The sequence below is a fragment of the Spermophilus citellus genome (assembly GCF_964194105.1).
Source record: "Spermophilus citellus genome assembly, chromosome: 12".
In the NCBI taxonomy this organism is placed as follows: Eukaryota; Metazoa; Chordata; class Mammalia; order Rodentia; family Sciuridae; genus Spermophilus; species Spermophilus citellus.
In genome coordinates, this window is record NC_138198.1 from 91,689,576 (window position 1) to 91,705,875 (window position 16,300).

General features: G+C 39.9%; 1 protein-coding gene across 1 annotated transcript in view; it reads right to left on the reverse strand.

The window, feature by feature from the left end:
- Nucleotides 1-9,007, reverse strand: part of KLHL14 (kelch like family member 14) — a gene marked incomplete at its 3' end in the record, with an annotated part of 95,155 nt that extends 86,148 nt beyond the window's left edge. The window contains exon 1 of the mRNA XM_081263291.1: nt 8,043-9,007. Within this exon, the coding sequence (XP_081119417.1) occupies nt 8,043-8,992 (950 nt within the window). The 5' untranslated portion in view covers nt 8,993-9,007. The remainder of the gene's footprint in view (nt 1-8,042) is intronic.
- Nucleotides 9,008-16,300: the final 7,293 nt, after the last annotated feature.

The window sequence follows — 16,300 nt, forward strand, 5'->3', positions numbered from 1 at the left end:
GGCAGTTGAGACAATTTTGTACAGAATACAGTTATATTTTTATCTTCTATTATTGACATAACAGGCTCTACCCTTCGAACTCTGACATTTCTGAAACTAGTGCATTACCTAGCACAGGAACAAACCTTCATTAAAAAAAAAGAAAACATCTTATTACTCCAATTACACATTTATAATTATTAAACTGAATTGAATTATAAGGGGTAGGTTACTATGATTTACATTTTTCCCTTGGGAAAACATTATTTCTTTTCTTTTGAGATCTAACTTTTTTTTTTTCTTTTCTTTCTTTTTTTTTTTTAAAGTGGAACTCTGTTGACAACTCTGAATTATAAGATAGAATGTGTACTGATTTGAATGCTTCTTGATTTGTATTTTTCTGTCCAACAGATATTGAACTCCTAATCTCCAATCTCTATGACATCCCTGTCCACCTGGGCTGCTAACTCTCCTTTCTTCATTGTTCAGCAAGTTCGCCTCTTAGTAATTTCTTTGATCCTCCATATTAACTTACATTTTTCTTGTTGCTTTTTTTCTTTTTTCATATTTCCTAAGATTTCTTTCTTTTCATTTCCCTGCTACTGTAAGCTTTATGTAGTACCTTTCTGCTATACTTGTAAAGTTGCAAATTGTTCTAACCCTGTTTCCATTAATATTATTTGTGAACAGGTAAACCCCTCCAATATTTACAGCAAAATGAATATACTCACTGTGTCATCTACATTACATCTGATAGTTCTTCCTCTGGTTAACACCCTCTTGCCTATAACAAAATGTCATTTCTTTTCTTCTTCTTTTTAAAATCACTATTAATTCATGCATTGTGACATATCTTGGAAGTTAAGAAAAAGGACATAGAAAATATATGCATTTTCTGAAATTCTAGATGAATGATGGAGGCATAAACATTTATGACATAATAATGATGAAAAGGATTTTCTCAAAACAAAATATAAACAACATATTTACAATGAGAGTAATCTTACTTTATGTTACTAAAATTTGCGAGTATTTTTATGATTTTGATTTATACCTATTGTATTTATCACCTGAAAGTACCACTAGCATGACTAATGCTTTATTGTCACAGCAGCAAAGCTGATACCTTCTGGTACAGGGAAAACAAGTTTCCATTCAAATTTAAGCTTTAAGGTTTTGTTGTATTTTCATAACTATTTTTCATAGTTAAACTCAAAGCTCTTGTATTTATTTGTTGACTTAAAATGTATTGACTCTTCTACTTTACACCAGTTAATATCATAGTGACAATTCTCAGCAGCCTCACTATTCAGTCCCTTGATCTTAGAACTAACAACTAAGTGTGGTAGACCAGTAGGATACTGGTCTATGCTTCCAGCATATTCTCACACTTCTTCATTTGTTGGGTAGCTGGGAGAGTTAGAAGGTAGGAACTTTTGATGATTTCTGTGATATGATAAAATAAATATATGGAAGGTGTAGATCAGAGTTGGCTCCTTGGAGAAGCTATGTCTATAAGATGCATTCACAAGGAGAAGGTGTTCTCCAGACAATGAGGAGTCCATCTTGACACTATTCTGATGATTGGATAAACTACTTACTTTCTCTGAGCTTCAGTTTTCTAATCTTTAAAAAGGCTTAAAGAATTCTGTAAGGAATATGAACAATGTAAGTGATCAGTAAAGCTTCTGGTAGTTGTTCAGTTAGGGATGCTTCTGTCATTACTGGTAATGTGTGTGTGCTTATGTGTGTGTGTGTGTGTGTGTGTGTGTGTGTGTGTGTAAAACCATCTTCAAAATCACCCTCACTTTTTTTCTCATTAGTTTCTTTAATTCATGCCAGCAAAGTCAAGTCCTTAGGGTCTATCTCAATTATTTTAAAGGCCAATTGCAATGCATATTGAACTTACATTTTTGGATCAAGGTCAGGCACTGAATTACGTGCTTTGGTTACAAATATTTAGAGAAGTCACTATCTAGTGGGGAGATTAAAAAAAAACAAGACAAACTTGATGAGGTGAGCACTCCTTCAAGTTTATTCACTTTGAGAAGAAAGGGAGGGTCTACAGACACAGTCCATTTGATTCACTTAGGTATCAGGCATCCTGACAACATGTGCCCTTTGATCAATGCAGTTGAATGTGTAAGATGGCATGGAGAAAAGTAATTTTTCATGTATTCACTTGCATAGATTAGAATGTGCCTGTCAATCTCAGAAAGAAGTGTGTTAAACATACCTGCTGACTCTGATTTCCTACTGGAAATCCTTAAAATACCATATAAACAATATTTAACCCTCTTTTGAATAATGACTATTCTCTGTGAGGACATTCTGGATCTACTTAATGTTTGAAACAATTAGCAACTCATCCATTAATTGTTTTATTAATCACTATTTAACTTTCTGGGATCACTACTAAAATTTTTAAGTCCTAATTCCAGGAATCTGAAATTCTGATGTGGCCTGGTAGAATGATTTAGACCTGAAATCTTTCCAAATGAAAGGAAAAAGAATAAAGGGGATTCTTTCCACTAGAGTAAGGTCAAAGTTTTTGTCTGTTTGGTTCACTGATACATCTCAAGTGTCTACAATAGGAGTCGGCAAACCATGGCCCACTGAGGAAATCCAGCTGGCTTCCTATTTTTGCACAGTTCAATAACTAAGAATTTTTTTTAATGGTTGAAAATAATCAAAGGAAGAATATTTCATGACTTAGAAATTATATAAAATCCCTGCCTACAAATGGAGTTTTATTGCAACACAACCATGCACATTCATTGACATATGGTCCGTGGCTATTTTTGCAGTACAAGTAAGATCAGAGTAGTTGCAACAGAAACCTTGTGACCACAAAGCCAAAAGTAATTACTATTTTGCTTTTTATAGAAAAAAACATATACTGACCTCTGGAACAACATCTTTTAAATTCTTTTAAAGTTAAATACATTAATATTTAACTCTCACAACTTATTTTTCCAAAAGGAAATCATAAGTCTACATAGAACTTTAAGTTCAATCACCATATAATAGCCTAGTATAGAGAAAGTCAAAATAATCAGCAGGGGGAGGTTGGGGATGTGGCTCAAGTGGTAGCACATTCATCTAGCATGCATGAGGCACTGAGTTTGATTCTCACCACCGCATAAAAATAAAATAAAGATATTGTGTCCACCTAAAACCAAAAAATAAATATTTTTTTTTAAATAATAACAATCGGCGATACAGTATGACACAGATTCAAGCGTCATACTGCCAGGAACTGGCTGTGCACACATGAGCACAATTCTTAACTTCTTTGTACGTCAGTTTTTTCATCTAAAATGAGGCTAATGATAGCACCCACTCCTTTAGGGCTGTTAAGAGAATTTTGAAAATTAATGTTCGTGAAGTACTTAGAGTATCACCTGGTTTACAGTAGCTATTGTAAACAAAGTAACACATTTTCTTACTGTTTTTAAGTTAAATAAATTCAGATACTTAGAAATTAAATAAATGTGTGAACCCTGACATGTTCAGAGAAATGGGAAAAAGTATAAGCATGAAATAAAATCTGAAAGTGTTCACTTTTGTCAGTAAGTCCTCTAAGCCAATAAAATGCATTAATATGTATTCTAATTGCCTTTTGATTGTAGGATATAACTGTTTGGCTTCCATACCTGTGATATGATTTTGTAATCAATGGTCTTGTTTCAGATAATAAACAAATTGAATTCTGAATGGTTGAGTAACTTCTGATACAAAATCTAACCACCTAACAACTTCTAATCTGTGGGTATCAAATTGATATAAAGGGAAGTAACAATTTAGAAAATGCATGGGTACAAGATTAGTTTGCCTTGTTAAGGTGATTATTCAGTTCTTAGGAAGAAAGCCAATAAAAAAATATTGTCCTACTTTTAAAGAGACACTTTCTAAGCACTAAAGTCAGGAATCAAACTTACGTGTTAGGAAATCTAATGGCTTTTTAGTCATTGTAAGACTTTTTAACTACTGATGTTTAAATTGATTTCAATATTAATTTATGTGAAATCTTGGAATATAGTATGTCTTATAGAAAGTAAAATATGTGTATGTTATCCTCCTATCATCTACTAAAATACAATTTCCTGAAACTATACTTCAATATGGGATTGTATACAGGACTTAATAGCTGGTGGTTAAATGTTTAAAAAATAAAAATTTTCATAATGTTTTTATTTACAGGTATCTTCTTGGGGAAGGTCCAATGGACTTTTGATATGTCAAGTAATAATATCAGTTGAGTAATGTGTTGATGAAGTGCAATGTTAGTTTTTCTTATTTCATAATGTTAATTCATTTAACTTTTGATAAGCATTTATTTAATGGTTACGTTGTGTGAGCTACAATGAAAATGTAAAAAAAAAACCACGTTAACACCCTGGTGCAGTTTGGTTTATTTGGAATAATTACTAAATTATGCATTAAAATTTAGAAATAGAAATTAAAAAATCTCTTGGAGTTACTTACATTAACTTAGACTATAAGTCTTCTGTATTATAAGTTGTAGATTTATAACTGTTAGCCTGTATTCTAAGAGCATAACTTAGACTACAAGTCTTCAGATACTTACTCTTTAATATACTAAGCATTGCATATCAAGTCACCTTTTAAAAGACTTTAACACTGACTTTTCCAGAAACCTTTTCAAGAACTTAATTTATGTATTTTCCTGAAATTGTGAGAAAGTTTCATATTTCTTATAATAAAAAGAATATTTTCAAGAAATGACTTAAAATATTCTAATTTTTTGTCTACACACATCCTGTCATCTTTTTTAACAAATTTAAAAATACTGACAGATACAAATTATATATACAACATTTTGATAAAAGTATATATTGTAGAAAAATTAAATCATGTCAATTAACCTATTAATCACTTCATCTACCTATCATTTTTTTTGCAAAAATGTTTAAAATCTAATCCTTTAGCAACTGTGAAATATACATTATTATTAACTATGATCACAGTGCTGTTCAAGAGACCACTAAAACTTATTCCTCCTGTCTAAACTGAAACTTTATAGCTTTTTTCAAGTCATGTTATCTTAAATCATATATGTATATATATGATACACATACATTTTAAACTATATATTTAAACACAGGGTGACAAATTTCTAATTTTATTTATTATCCTAAAATGTACTTTGTTAAAATAGAATATGAATCTGAGTGCAAATGGCTTACTCAGAAAAATAAATCAACTTGATAAAAATATTAAAATTGATTTGAGTATTTATATAAAAACCTAATACTTGGGTTGTTTTTATTTTTCTAGACAAAAAAATCAAAATTATTTAATAATATTTAAAATCATGTTTAAATTATTATTACTATATTAATAGCTCTATTTTCTATAGAAATATATTCCTAAAGAAGTGAATTTCCTTGGAATTATTCTATTTGCTTATGTTTTGTACTCATAAACAAAGTAAACTGACTGCTCAATTTTAATTTTCCATCTCCTTCTTTGCACTTGAGGTACGCATTCATATTTAGATTTTAAAAACTACAGGTGGATAAAAAGTAATAAATACAATGTCCTTCCATTCCACTCTCTTCAATAAACCCGATGTAATCTCATAAACAATAGGTCACCACATTTATCTTCCTGTTGAATTACATGTAAGGTTGAGAAAACATTTTTATTTTATGCTGATGCTCTCATAAATGGGCTCATTTAATACTATTGAGTTGCAACTTAAGAGTTTTTTCTACATTAAAGTTAAAGATCTGGATATTTACTTTTGCATTCTTTCAGTGACTTAAAGCCAGAATGATGTGATTAGTTCCTTAAATTAGGATGCTACAGTTACTAATAATGGAATAAAATCTAAACTATATTACTTTGAGATCAGCAATAGGTTCACATGAACTATTTTCTTTTCTGTATCTTCCTCTTTTAAAGGAAAATACAGTTTTCTTCCTACTGCAGAAGTATCAGATTCTTGCAGCATCCATGACACTTGTAAGCATTCAGTGGTCAGACACCACTACATATCCTTCAAATGATGTGGCCCAGTGAAGCTGGAAGGTGTCGTCATGGAATCAGGCAGTCTGGTATCTCAGCCATCCACCAGGACAGAGCCAGCAGGCCCCAGCTGGTGTGCTGAATCCAGAGGAAGGTGGGAAATGGATTCTGCATTTTCAAAGTCAACTCTCCTAACAGTGAATTCTAGGACTTACTTACAGATAAAGTGCATTAAGGGCTCCAGAAATTATTTATTGGATCATATTTGTAAAGCTCATCTGCCCAAATTACTCTTACAACAAGTTAAATTTTAATTTTATTATCCTTCTGGGTTTCTGAATTGATACCAAATTCTACATCTTTAAAATATATAAAAAAAGTATGTTCAGGGTTATAATTGTGTGGTTTGAACTCTTGACTCTGTATGATATATGTTAAATGAAGAATACTTATAGGTCATTTAAAAGTGAAAAAAAAAAAACAAAATGCTAATCACCAATGTGCATTGGTATGGTAACACTTGCCCATCACACTGAGCTTGCATTTTGATCTTAGACAAATGGAAAACTCTTAAAAAAAAAATAAAGACACATTTCATGTCTCATTTCCACTTGGACTCCTGTGCTCTATGTTTGAGTATAAGAGGATTTGTATTCTTGCTTCTGCTATTGTCCTATTGTCATCTTTTGATACCACAAGACATTAACTCATGTCCAACAGATATTAGAAAAATCAGCTTACAGGATTTAGTATAAGTTCAGATTATCTCATGAGAAATCTTGCTCCTGTTGGCCTCACCTTAACACCAGTACTGCTAAACAACTGTGGAGAATATCCTCCATTTCTTAAAACTTTAGTTAGCTAGGTCTGGCAGAAATATCACAACAAATCCCAAACGATTCCACAAGGCTGCACACAGTGGACCCTATCCCTTACACAGCATTCTGTGTGGGAACATGCCATGACAGGTTTTCAGAACATGGACTTTCCTAAAGCAACACTTGGTGGTTTAGGCTGGAGTAGCCCTGCATCTGGAATCATGTTTTATCATGAGAAACTGAGAGGATACTGTTTCTCTTTTCTAAAAAGAGAAAGAAACCCTTTGCTAGGGCTCATTAAAAAGGGTTTTAAAATTGGAGCCAATAAAACAGGGCTGTCAATTCCTACAGTCTTTTCATCTCAGCAGCATTTAAAAAAGCCATTATTTCTCTCTCCCTTTTGACATGAACTCCTATTTGCAACACAGACATAGACACATTCTAAACAGCAACAAGAGCAGCACAACTCCCTAATTTCTTTGCTACTCATGTTCAGGCACACAGACCACCAAGAGCTACAAGATTCTGCTCCCTCCCACTCCCCAATTCCCAATTTGCAACTGTACTCCTCTTTGACCTGGAAGATACTAGGCAAGATTCCTTTTGCTTTGCTCTTCTTTAAAAGTGGTAAAGAAAGGTTTTCTGTAAGATACAAAAGTTAGCATTTCTAATAGCAACCCTAACACACAAAGCATTTTGAAGTTCTAATCTCCAAAGGGAGCAGACCTCAATCACAAAACACATAAAAGCCAACTTGAGTGCTTGATAGAAATATGAACGCTATCCTCTGCTGGCATGCCTAGGGCACTATTGCTGGCCCAAGACAGGAAAGAGGAATCAGAATCGAGACTTATCACAGAAACCTTTTCCTTGAGCAAGCCCATCTTGAGATTTGGATGGTAGAGGCTATGGTAGAGAGGCTTCCAAAACTGCACTTTTAACTGCCTGGGCCTTTGGCCCCACCTGCCTGTCAATTTCAATGTGAGTCCACAATTCTCACATATGCTGCTGTGGGGATATAGAGAATCTGGGCTTCTGAACACTCAGAGATGCTGTTAGGTCAGTTGCCTATTGACCTTTCAGGGACTCTAAAATCAACTTTCTCTACACCTTCTGAATTGTTTGCATTTGTTTTCAGCCTGTGGGAGCCTCCTGCCCAGCCCACCCTTCTCCCCCCTTCTCCCTGCCCCCTCCCCTCCCTCCGGCCTCTCGGGCTCCCCCCACCCCGCCCTCGTCTTTGTTGTCTCCTACCTGCTGGCCAGGCTCTGCCTGCAGTGCTGCCTGAAGGGCATCAGGTGGTAGTTCATGGCGTCCAGCAGCAGCTTCTGGCAGACGGGGTCGGTGCGCATGAAATCCACTGACTGGACCCGCTCCACCAGCTCCGGGGCCGGGATGAGTGCGAAGCGGAGGCGCTTCATGAGGTCGGGCGCGTACTGCATGCGGGTCTCGCGGTCGTGCTCCAGCCACAGCACGGACATCTGGAAGAGCGCCAGCTCCGACTCCACGGGGGGAGGCAGCGAGTCCAGCAGGGCGCGCATCTCCTCGAAGTTAAGCAGCAGCACATCTTCCACCAGGTACTTGTTGGCCAGCTTCTTGGTCTCCTCCAGGCCGTGCAGCGCGGCTATCTTACACACCTGCTTATAGTTCTGCACTGAGATCTGGTCGTTGAGGAACTGCACACAGAGCTTGGTGACCTGGGGGATGTGCAGGATCTTGCTGACCGACAGCACCTCCTCCACCGTGTCCAGGGAGAGGGTCACGTTGGCGGTATAGAGGTACTCGAGCACTAGACGCAGCCCGATGGAAGAGCAGCCCTGCAACACCAGGTTGTTGATGGCCCGGGGGCTGGTCAGCAGCTTGTCGTCGGGGGAGGAGGAAGGAGTCCCGGGCTCCTCCTGTGGCGGCGGTTGCTGCTGTTGTGGCGGCTGCTGCTGCTGCGGCTGCTGCTGCTGGTCCTTGGGGGCCCCCAGGCCGTCCTGACCGCCGACCCCTCCCCCGAGAGGGGGGTGGCTGGAGAAGAGCGATCGGAAGTACTGCGAGCAGGAGGCCAGCACGGCCTTGTGGCAGTGGAATTGCTGGCCCTGGGCCGTCAGGGTCACGTCGCAAAATAGCTGCTTCCTCCACAGCAGGTTGAGGCCGTGCAGCAGGTTGTCGCTGTGGCTGGGGTCGAAGGTAGAGGTCCTGTCCCCGGATCTGGACATGGCGATCTGACTCGGCGCACCTGGCTTTAAACCCTCCTCCAACCTGGCAGACAGGGGTGGGGGATGGGAGGGGGAACAGGGTGGTAGAGGGATGGGGTGTGGTCGGGGTGGGGAATGGTGTGGAGGGGAGGGGAGGGCAAAGAACAACAATCAAGGCTCTGCTAGGTTCCCTCCCGGCGCGCTCCGGACCCTGACCCTAAGAGGAAGGTCTGGAGGCTCTAGATCCGTGAGCGCCACCCGAAGGGCCCTGTCTGGGGTCCGGGCGCTCTTTTGGCTCCTCGCTACCTTCCACACACTTCTTCCCTCACTTTCTTAAAACCACCCCGGCTCGGCAGTTGGCAGCGACAGCGATGGCACCAGCGACGGCAAAGTGGAGGCTGAGGCCGAGACGCCTCGTGGGCTCGTGTCCATGCCGGGCCAGATGAAGGGAAAGACCGGGATTGGGGAGTCAGGGGTGCCTCGAGAGAGCAGAAGCGACCGACGGCAGTGGTTCCAGGTCAACTCGAGCTCCAAGCTTTGCTTTTCGTAGTTGGCCCAGTTTGGGGGAGTAGGGTGGGAAAGGGGGCCAGACAGGCGTGCGGGTGGGCGATTCTTAGCTCTCCAAAAGCCGGGAACCCCTTCGATTATCCGTGCTGCCCTGAGAAACTCCTAGGCTAATAGTCTGAGGGAGGAGATAAAGCCCTTTCTTCTCCCGGGAAAGTGCAGCGGAGCGCGGTGAGGACCAGCTCAGTGGACTCGGAGAGGCGGGAGCTGTCCTTATCAATTCTAGCTCATTTCCCTCACCCCGGCCCTGCCCGCTTCCCTGCTTCGCAAACTGTTGGCTTCCCCGTCACCACTCAGTTTTGCTAATTTTCCAGAGACGCCTTTAAACCTGGCAGAAGAATCCTTCCATCCCCCCCCTTATCCCCCCCACCCACCCCGCCTCCGGCACTTAAAAGCACGGAAGTTCAGACATCTATCTCCCCTTCCAGCGCGGGGCGGCACCGAGAAAGATGAGGGGGAAAGTGGGGCTACTAGGGTGGATTTAGAGCAAGAATCTGGAGGCCGGGAGGGACTCCTATGGACGGTTCTCCCTCCAGGGCACCAGGCACAGTCGCTTTAACTCCAGTAACTGTGAGAAGTTCAAGTTAGAAGGCAGGTGTTGGGGGAGGGGTGGGGGCTGGCCAATGTGTGTGTGTGGGGGGGGGACGCAGTCCGGTTCGAGGACTGCTTCCCACCCCGCACGGTTCCTGGAAGCCGCAGCTTCCTTCCCAAACGCCTGGGTGTAGCCCCCCGAGGTCCCCCATTTGGGCACCCCCACTCCCCCGACCCTGGAAGTACTTGTGTAAAAAGTCTGAGCTGCCCGCATCTAGGAGGAGGTGGGTAGGGTGGGGGAGGCAAGGCAAAATCGATACGCCGGGTCCTTAACCTGTAATTGCACCTTCCAGGGCTGAGCGGAAAGGGACCCTCTGCCCGCATCCCGCCCGCGCGCCCGCCGGGGAGAGCAGCCGCCGCCGTCGCCCGGCTCAGAGGGATCCCGCCGGACCTGGCCCTTCCACTGCGGCTCACTCTGCCCTGCCTGGCGCCAGTCCTGGATCGCCGGCTTCCCATTTCTACCGGACTGGGTTCCTCTCGACTCACTTTACCATCCCGTTCCAGGTGGACCCTAACCTCCCTCGCGCTCCCTCCCCCGGCAGCACCCCCACCCCCGCCCCCAAAGCTCTGGCTCGCCGGAAACCTCTCTCAGAGTCTCTCTCTGGAAGTGGCCCCGGTCATACCTCTCTCTCGCTCTCCCCGCTTCGTTGTCTCGCACCCCCCCCCCCATCTTTTCCTATTCCCCTTCCTTCTTGTTCTCCCCCCCATTTGCTTATTCTTGCAATGAGAGTTTTATTCTTTATGAGCGTTTGCCACACACCTACCCCCCACCCCTCTGAAAGACTCCCTCCCGTCCCTCCCCCTTCCAACAACCCGAAAGACAACAAAAATACACACAAGGCAGACACAAGGCCAGAAACTTACCTGCTGTCAACCAGCTGCAAAGTCAAGGCTCACTTAAGCTCCCCCCCAAAAAATCAATTGTCCTTCCTTTTTAAAGGTTTGCTCTCTCCTTGGGAGGGGGGAAAACACCTTCTGGTTCCCAACTCCAGGCAGTCACTCTTTACAATTTATTTTGTCGTACATCATTTGATCACCATGAATTAGCAACAGCAAGAAAATGTAGGAGAGGGAGAAAAGAGAGAAAGAGAGAGGGAGAGAGAGAGGAGAGAGAGAGAGAGAGAGAGGGAGAGAGAGAGAGGGAGCTGAGCTTTCTGCAAGAGAAGAAGAAGAAAAAATGTACGTGTGACAAATTATGCTACCAAGAAACAACACATCATTATCCTTGGGCCTGGGGCTCAGTGAGTCGTAACGAGAGTAATAGGAAATCCACGGTTGGGGAGAGAAACGGTCGTGCTTGGCCAGTAGAGAGAGACCATACAGGGGGATGGATGCTGGAGAGACTCGCAAAATTATGGCTCAAGGCTATTGTAAAAATTGTCGAGCGTAAATGACTGCGATTTCAAACATCTTTGGAAGAAAGAAGGGGAAAAAGCGAGCCCCCCCTCCCTCCCTCTCCCTCTCTCACCCTCTCTCTTCTCTTCTCTCTATAAAGAACCGTCAAGTTTTAGTGCGCATTGCTAATTAGTCAATTTCTCTCTGCCTTCACAGGCTGGCGACTTCGCTGCTGAGCTGAAACTGCTAATTTCTGTGACCAGCTTTTTTCTTAGCTGTGATCTGGATGAATGAGTAGCTGTCTCACAGAGATGACAAAAATAAACTCTAATCCCCCCCAAAATTTCCACTACATCTTTCTCATGCATAGATTTATGATCTTCAAGCGCTCTGTGCAATATGCAAACTTTTTTTTTGTGTCTGTATATATGCTGTTGTTTCCAGATTTTACTACATTGGTATGCTGCTTTTCCCTTCCACCCCCTGCCACCTCCCCACACACATTATGAAATGCAGAAACTGTCTGATCTCAAAGTAGGCTTAGATGCCACTTTATCCAGTCTTGGTTTTGGGGGTTTGGGGATGACTTGGAGGACACTAGCCTTTGCCTAAGAGGTGAATGGCTGAGTACATAAACTGGTGGCAGGGGAATCAAACTGGTAGAATAGAGGGTAGCCCTTTGCTTTATATTTATTTTCCCTTCACTATTCAAGCCTTATGATCTTGTTTGAAAACATGTTTTTTTCTATCTTTTTGTCTGGTTAAACAACCACCTCTGAAGTTCTCTGTCAGCTCTTCAACAGATAAGGGTTCAGAAATCACATTTCTTTTTATAGGAAGATTATCATATTGTCAGACTTGTATTTCAATTAGGAATCTTTGATTTGCAGGAGCTAGAATCAAGTGCTAGGCAACCCAGCTACAATTTCACAAATGTAACCTTTCAACTTTGGAGTTCACCTGATATATAAGGGCAATGACATGGTGCTCATATTTCTGACCCTGCTTAGCATGCAAAATGAACCTCAGCATGTTTCTGGAATTCTAGCTGCACCAGAGATTCGTGTGCATTTTGGTAGAGGACATGTTCTCCAGACTTATCTCATGATGTATTGCGCCCTTACATTTATAGCCCTGCATTTCGGTTGTCAATGGGGGTTGGAGGTGTCCAAGAAAGAAAAAAGGAAGCAGAAAGAGAAAGGTATGCCCTTGAATAAAATGGACATGAAAGAAAGATGGACATGAGTTAAATTGAGTTTTGCTTGCTATTAAATACATGACTATGATTCATTTTAATTTATATATGCTCTGATTAGTCTCCTTATTAAAATACACATCAGGGTACCCCCCAAAGGCTGTCTTTTAACCTCCTCTTTTGATTTGTGAGAGATGGAAAGACACCTGCTTAAGGGAAGGGGGAGCAAACTGAAAATTCAGAGGCTCCAAAATAGGGAATTCCCCATCCAGAATGATAAATGTTAACTTGCATGTGGAATATTTACTCTTAAATAAATGAAGAAGGATGAAACAGAAGAATTTATTCCTCACAAAGGCCCTTTTCGGCCAAGGTCCTAGATAATCTGAGTGCAAGACTTTTTTATTCAGATCCTGCTGAGACACTGCATTCTCATATTCATATTTATAACAGAAAAGCCCAAATACATAGTAAAATACAAAGGATTTGTTTGTTTGTTTAGGACAGGGGAAAGAAAGCGATCAGATTATTCAAATCCTCTGGTCCTACCATTTTATTTTATTTTTTGAATTTCCATTATTTGGATCTTGAATAGAAAGATTGTGAGATTGTAAGATAGTGCCTTTTGGGGTTCTGTCATTAGCAATTAAAGCTAAGTATGTGGAGTGTCACCAAATTCTCATAGATGCAAAGTACTATTTTTTATGTTATTGCTTTTCATACTGATATTTATGAACTTCCAGTGAAATATTTTGAATTAAACCCAAAGGTGAATATCAGTATTGATTACTTAAATTGTTCCAGCTTCCCATTTTATTATAAAGGAGTTAAAGCACGTTTTGTAGGCCTCAAAATATCTTAGAGTTGAATTTCTTTTCTTTCTTTTTTTAGAATATATTGGTCATTAATTATGATTACTGGGCTCTTTATTGCTTCCAAAAATATAAAAGCCATATTTCAAACTACCTGAAATTTTAATGCTTATTTAACAACTAGGTAGAAGGGGTGAAAAGCAGGGTTAGGGTCTTGCAATTCTAAAACAGGTGTTAAAATGAAGTGGAATGATCTGTTTTCTTCTACATCTTAAAGTTATCCTATTTGACAATGCTTATAATTTCAGAGAAAGAAATTACAATTATGATTATTTTGTAAGCAATTAAAAAAAGAATATTGATAACAAAAAATCCCTTTATAATCTGAGCATAAACTAGCATATATATCATGTAAATCTCACACCTCCAATATCTTGCACTGGCTTTGACTGAAATTATTGCAGAACTCACAAATGATATGACACTATTTACAATAAATCCCGTTATGAAAGATTCAATTTGCAACAATCAGATGCTAGCTACTAAGCGATTGTAAGTATTTGAATTTTATCCTACTTCACTGTTCAACGTACAGAAATTGCATCTGTGTGTTTGATCTGTCCTGCTGAGCACTATCAGCAGCTCGCATCTCTGCCACTATTGTTTTTAAAATGGCAGGAAGGACGTGACTAGTCAAGAGCTCTCAGCAGGATGGATTTCACATGGCAGAAGAGAAGCCAGAATTGTCTTGGAAAAAAATACATAATCGTGTAGTCATCTAATTCAAGCAGTCTTCATACTTCAACAGAATTATCAAAATTATTCATCAGTGAATCTGCATTTAAACTATGTACAGCATAAAGATTCTGAAACTATCACCACTAAGCAATCTACTAGTGCTGCCATTAGCTCCGAGCTGACTGGTTGGTCTTCAAGGTGGCAGAGATTCAGTGACTCTAGTTGCTCACAAGCAACTTTCTAAACTGAATGAACTAAAGATTATTCTTAGGGCAGATCTAGAAGTGTTTTACAGCCTAACTTGAAGGAGTAGCCACTCTAAAACTTTATTTTCCTCCCTCTTGACTTTCCAGGTTCAGATATATGAGCTATCAGCAAATTGTATGCATATTTGAACCTGGCCTCACCTGTGTTTTTTTGAGTTAGTAAATACTATTTCCTCATGGCCTGACCTATAAGATTGATAGGAGAAATTATTCCATTTTACAGATGGAAAAAAATTGAGAAGAACCACACAGTTCCCTCAAACTCAGGCAAAACCTAGACAAAACCCAGACACTTTCTAGTTTTGAATTTTAAATGAGCAGTTCTGGACAGAGATATCACAAAGTCATAAGCACTAAGAAGCTTATTGAAGAGTTAAAAACATAAAAATAACAACCAACAAAACAAGGAAAAGCGAAAAGCCAGAAATAAATAAAAACAAACCCCTGAAATAATAGTAAAAAAAAAAAAATAAGAAACGGTGCTATTGGCTAACCATTACTCAAAAAACAATAGTTTAGTATTCCTCTAGGGTCAGGGACAAGGATTTGGGAGTCTATATCAGCTATTCAGATTCTCAAGAACCTAGTTCCAGCTTTTCTGGGTAGTCTGGTCTGTTAGCTGTACCTCATGCTTCTGCTTAGGTTGTATTCTTATGAAGGGTTTTGGTTCTTTACACATAGAAATCCCAAGATTAAACTCAGATTTCTTTCTGTTATGAAATGTCTACAAGCAACTTCAAAAAGAATGACAATTGATTGTTTAGCTCCTTACTTGTATGGTGGACACTATTCTAAATCCTTCAGATTTTTTGTTTTCTTAATAAAATAAACATTAGTGCCTTGCCAATCCTATGAGAGAGTATAATAGGTTATCAAAACGGATCCATCTTTCCACCCTTCCTGATAAACACACCCCCATTACATTGTGGTTTTGCTGATTTTCTGTCAAGAGTAGAGTCTATTTCTCTACTCCTTAAATGTGAGCTGGCCTTATGACTTGCTTAGACCCAATGCTCCAGAAGTGACTGAGCCAATTCTAAGTCTAAGCCTCAAGAGGCCTTGTATGCTTCAACTCCCCCCAGTTCAATTCTTTGGGAACCCCATCAGCTGCCATGTAAAGAAGCCCAGGCTAGCTTGATGAAAGATGGGATACCACATAAACCAGACATTTCCCCACTCACCTGGTAACTGAACTCAGATGCATGAATGAGCCCAGCTGAGACAGGAGACCCAGTAAAGTCAAAATTGATTATTCACAGAACCCTAAGCTAAATAAATGGCTGTTCTTTCAAGTCATTAGCTTTTGGGGGTGATTTGTTCCACAGTAAAATTAGCTGATATAGAAAGATACTATTATTATCATTTGACTAATGGATAAAGTGATGTACAAAGATATCAGATAAAAATTTCAGAATCATACAACTTGGAAACAAGGTAGAGCTGAGATTCAAACCAACACAATCTGCCTCCAGAAGTTAGTCATTCTACTACACTGTCCAGGGCCTTCCATACACTTCCATACACATTTATTCATTCATTCATTTGTTTGTTCATCAAGTCTACATTAAGTACTTATCATACACCAAACAACATGCTAAATATTGATGATACAATGTTGAATAAAATTGCATCTTTGCCCTCAAGGGGCTAATATTCTAGTACAGTAAATTAGACATACCAACTGAATAATTACAATTGATAATTGCCCTAAAAAAGGCAATGTATAAGGAACTATTGGAGTAGAAAAAAAGCAAGTCCCTAACTACCTCATAGTATTTATTATCTATAACATTCTTTTGACATTGATTGTTTACTGCTTTGTTCATTG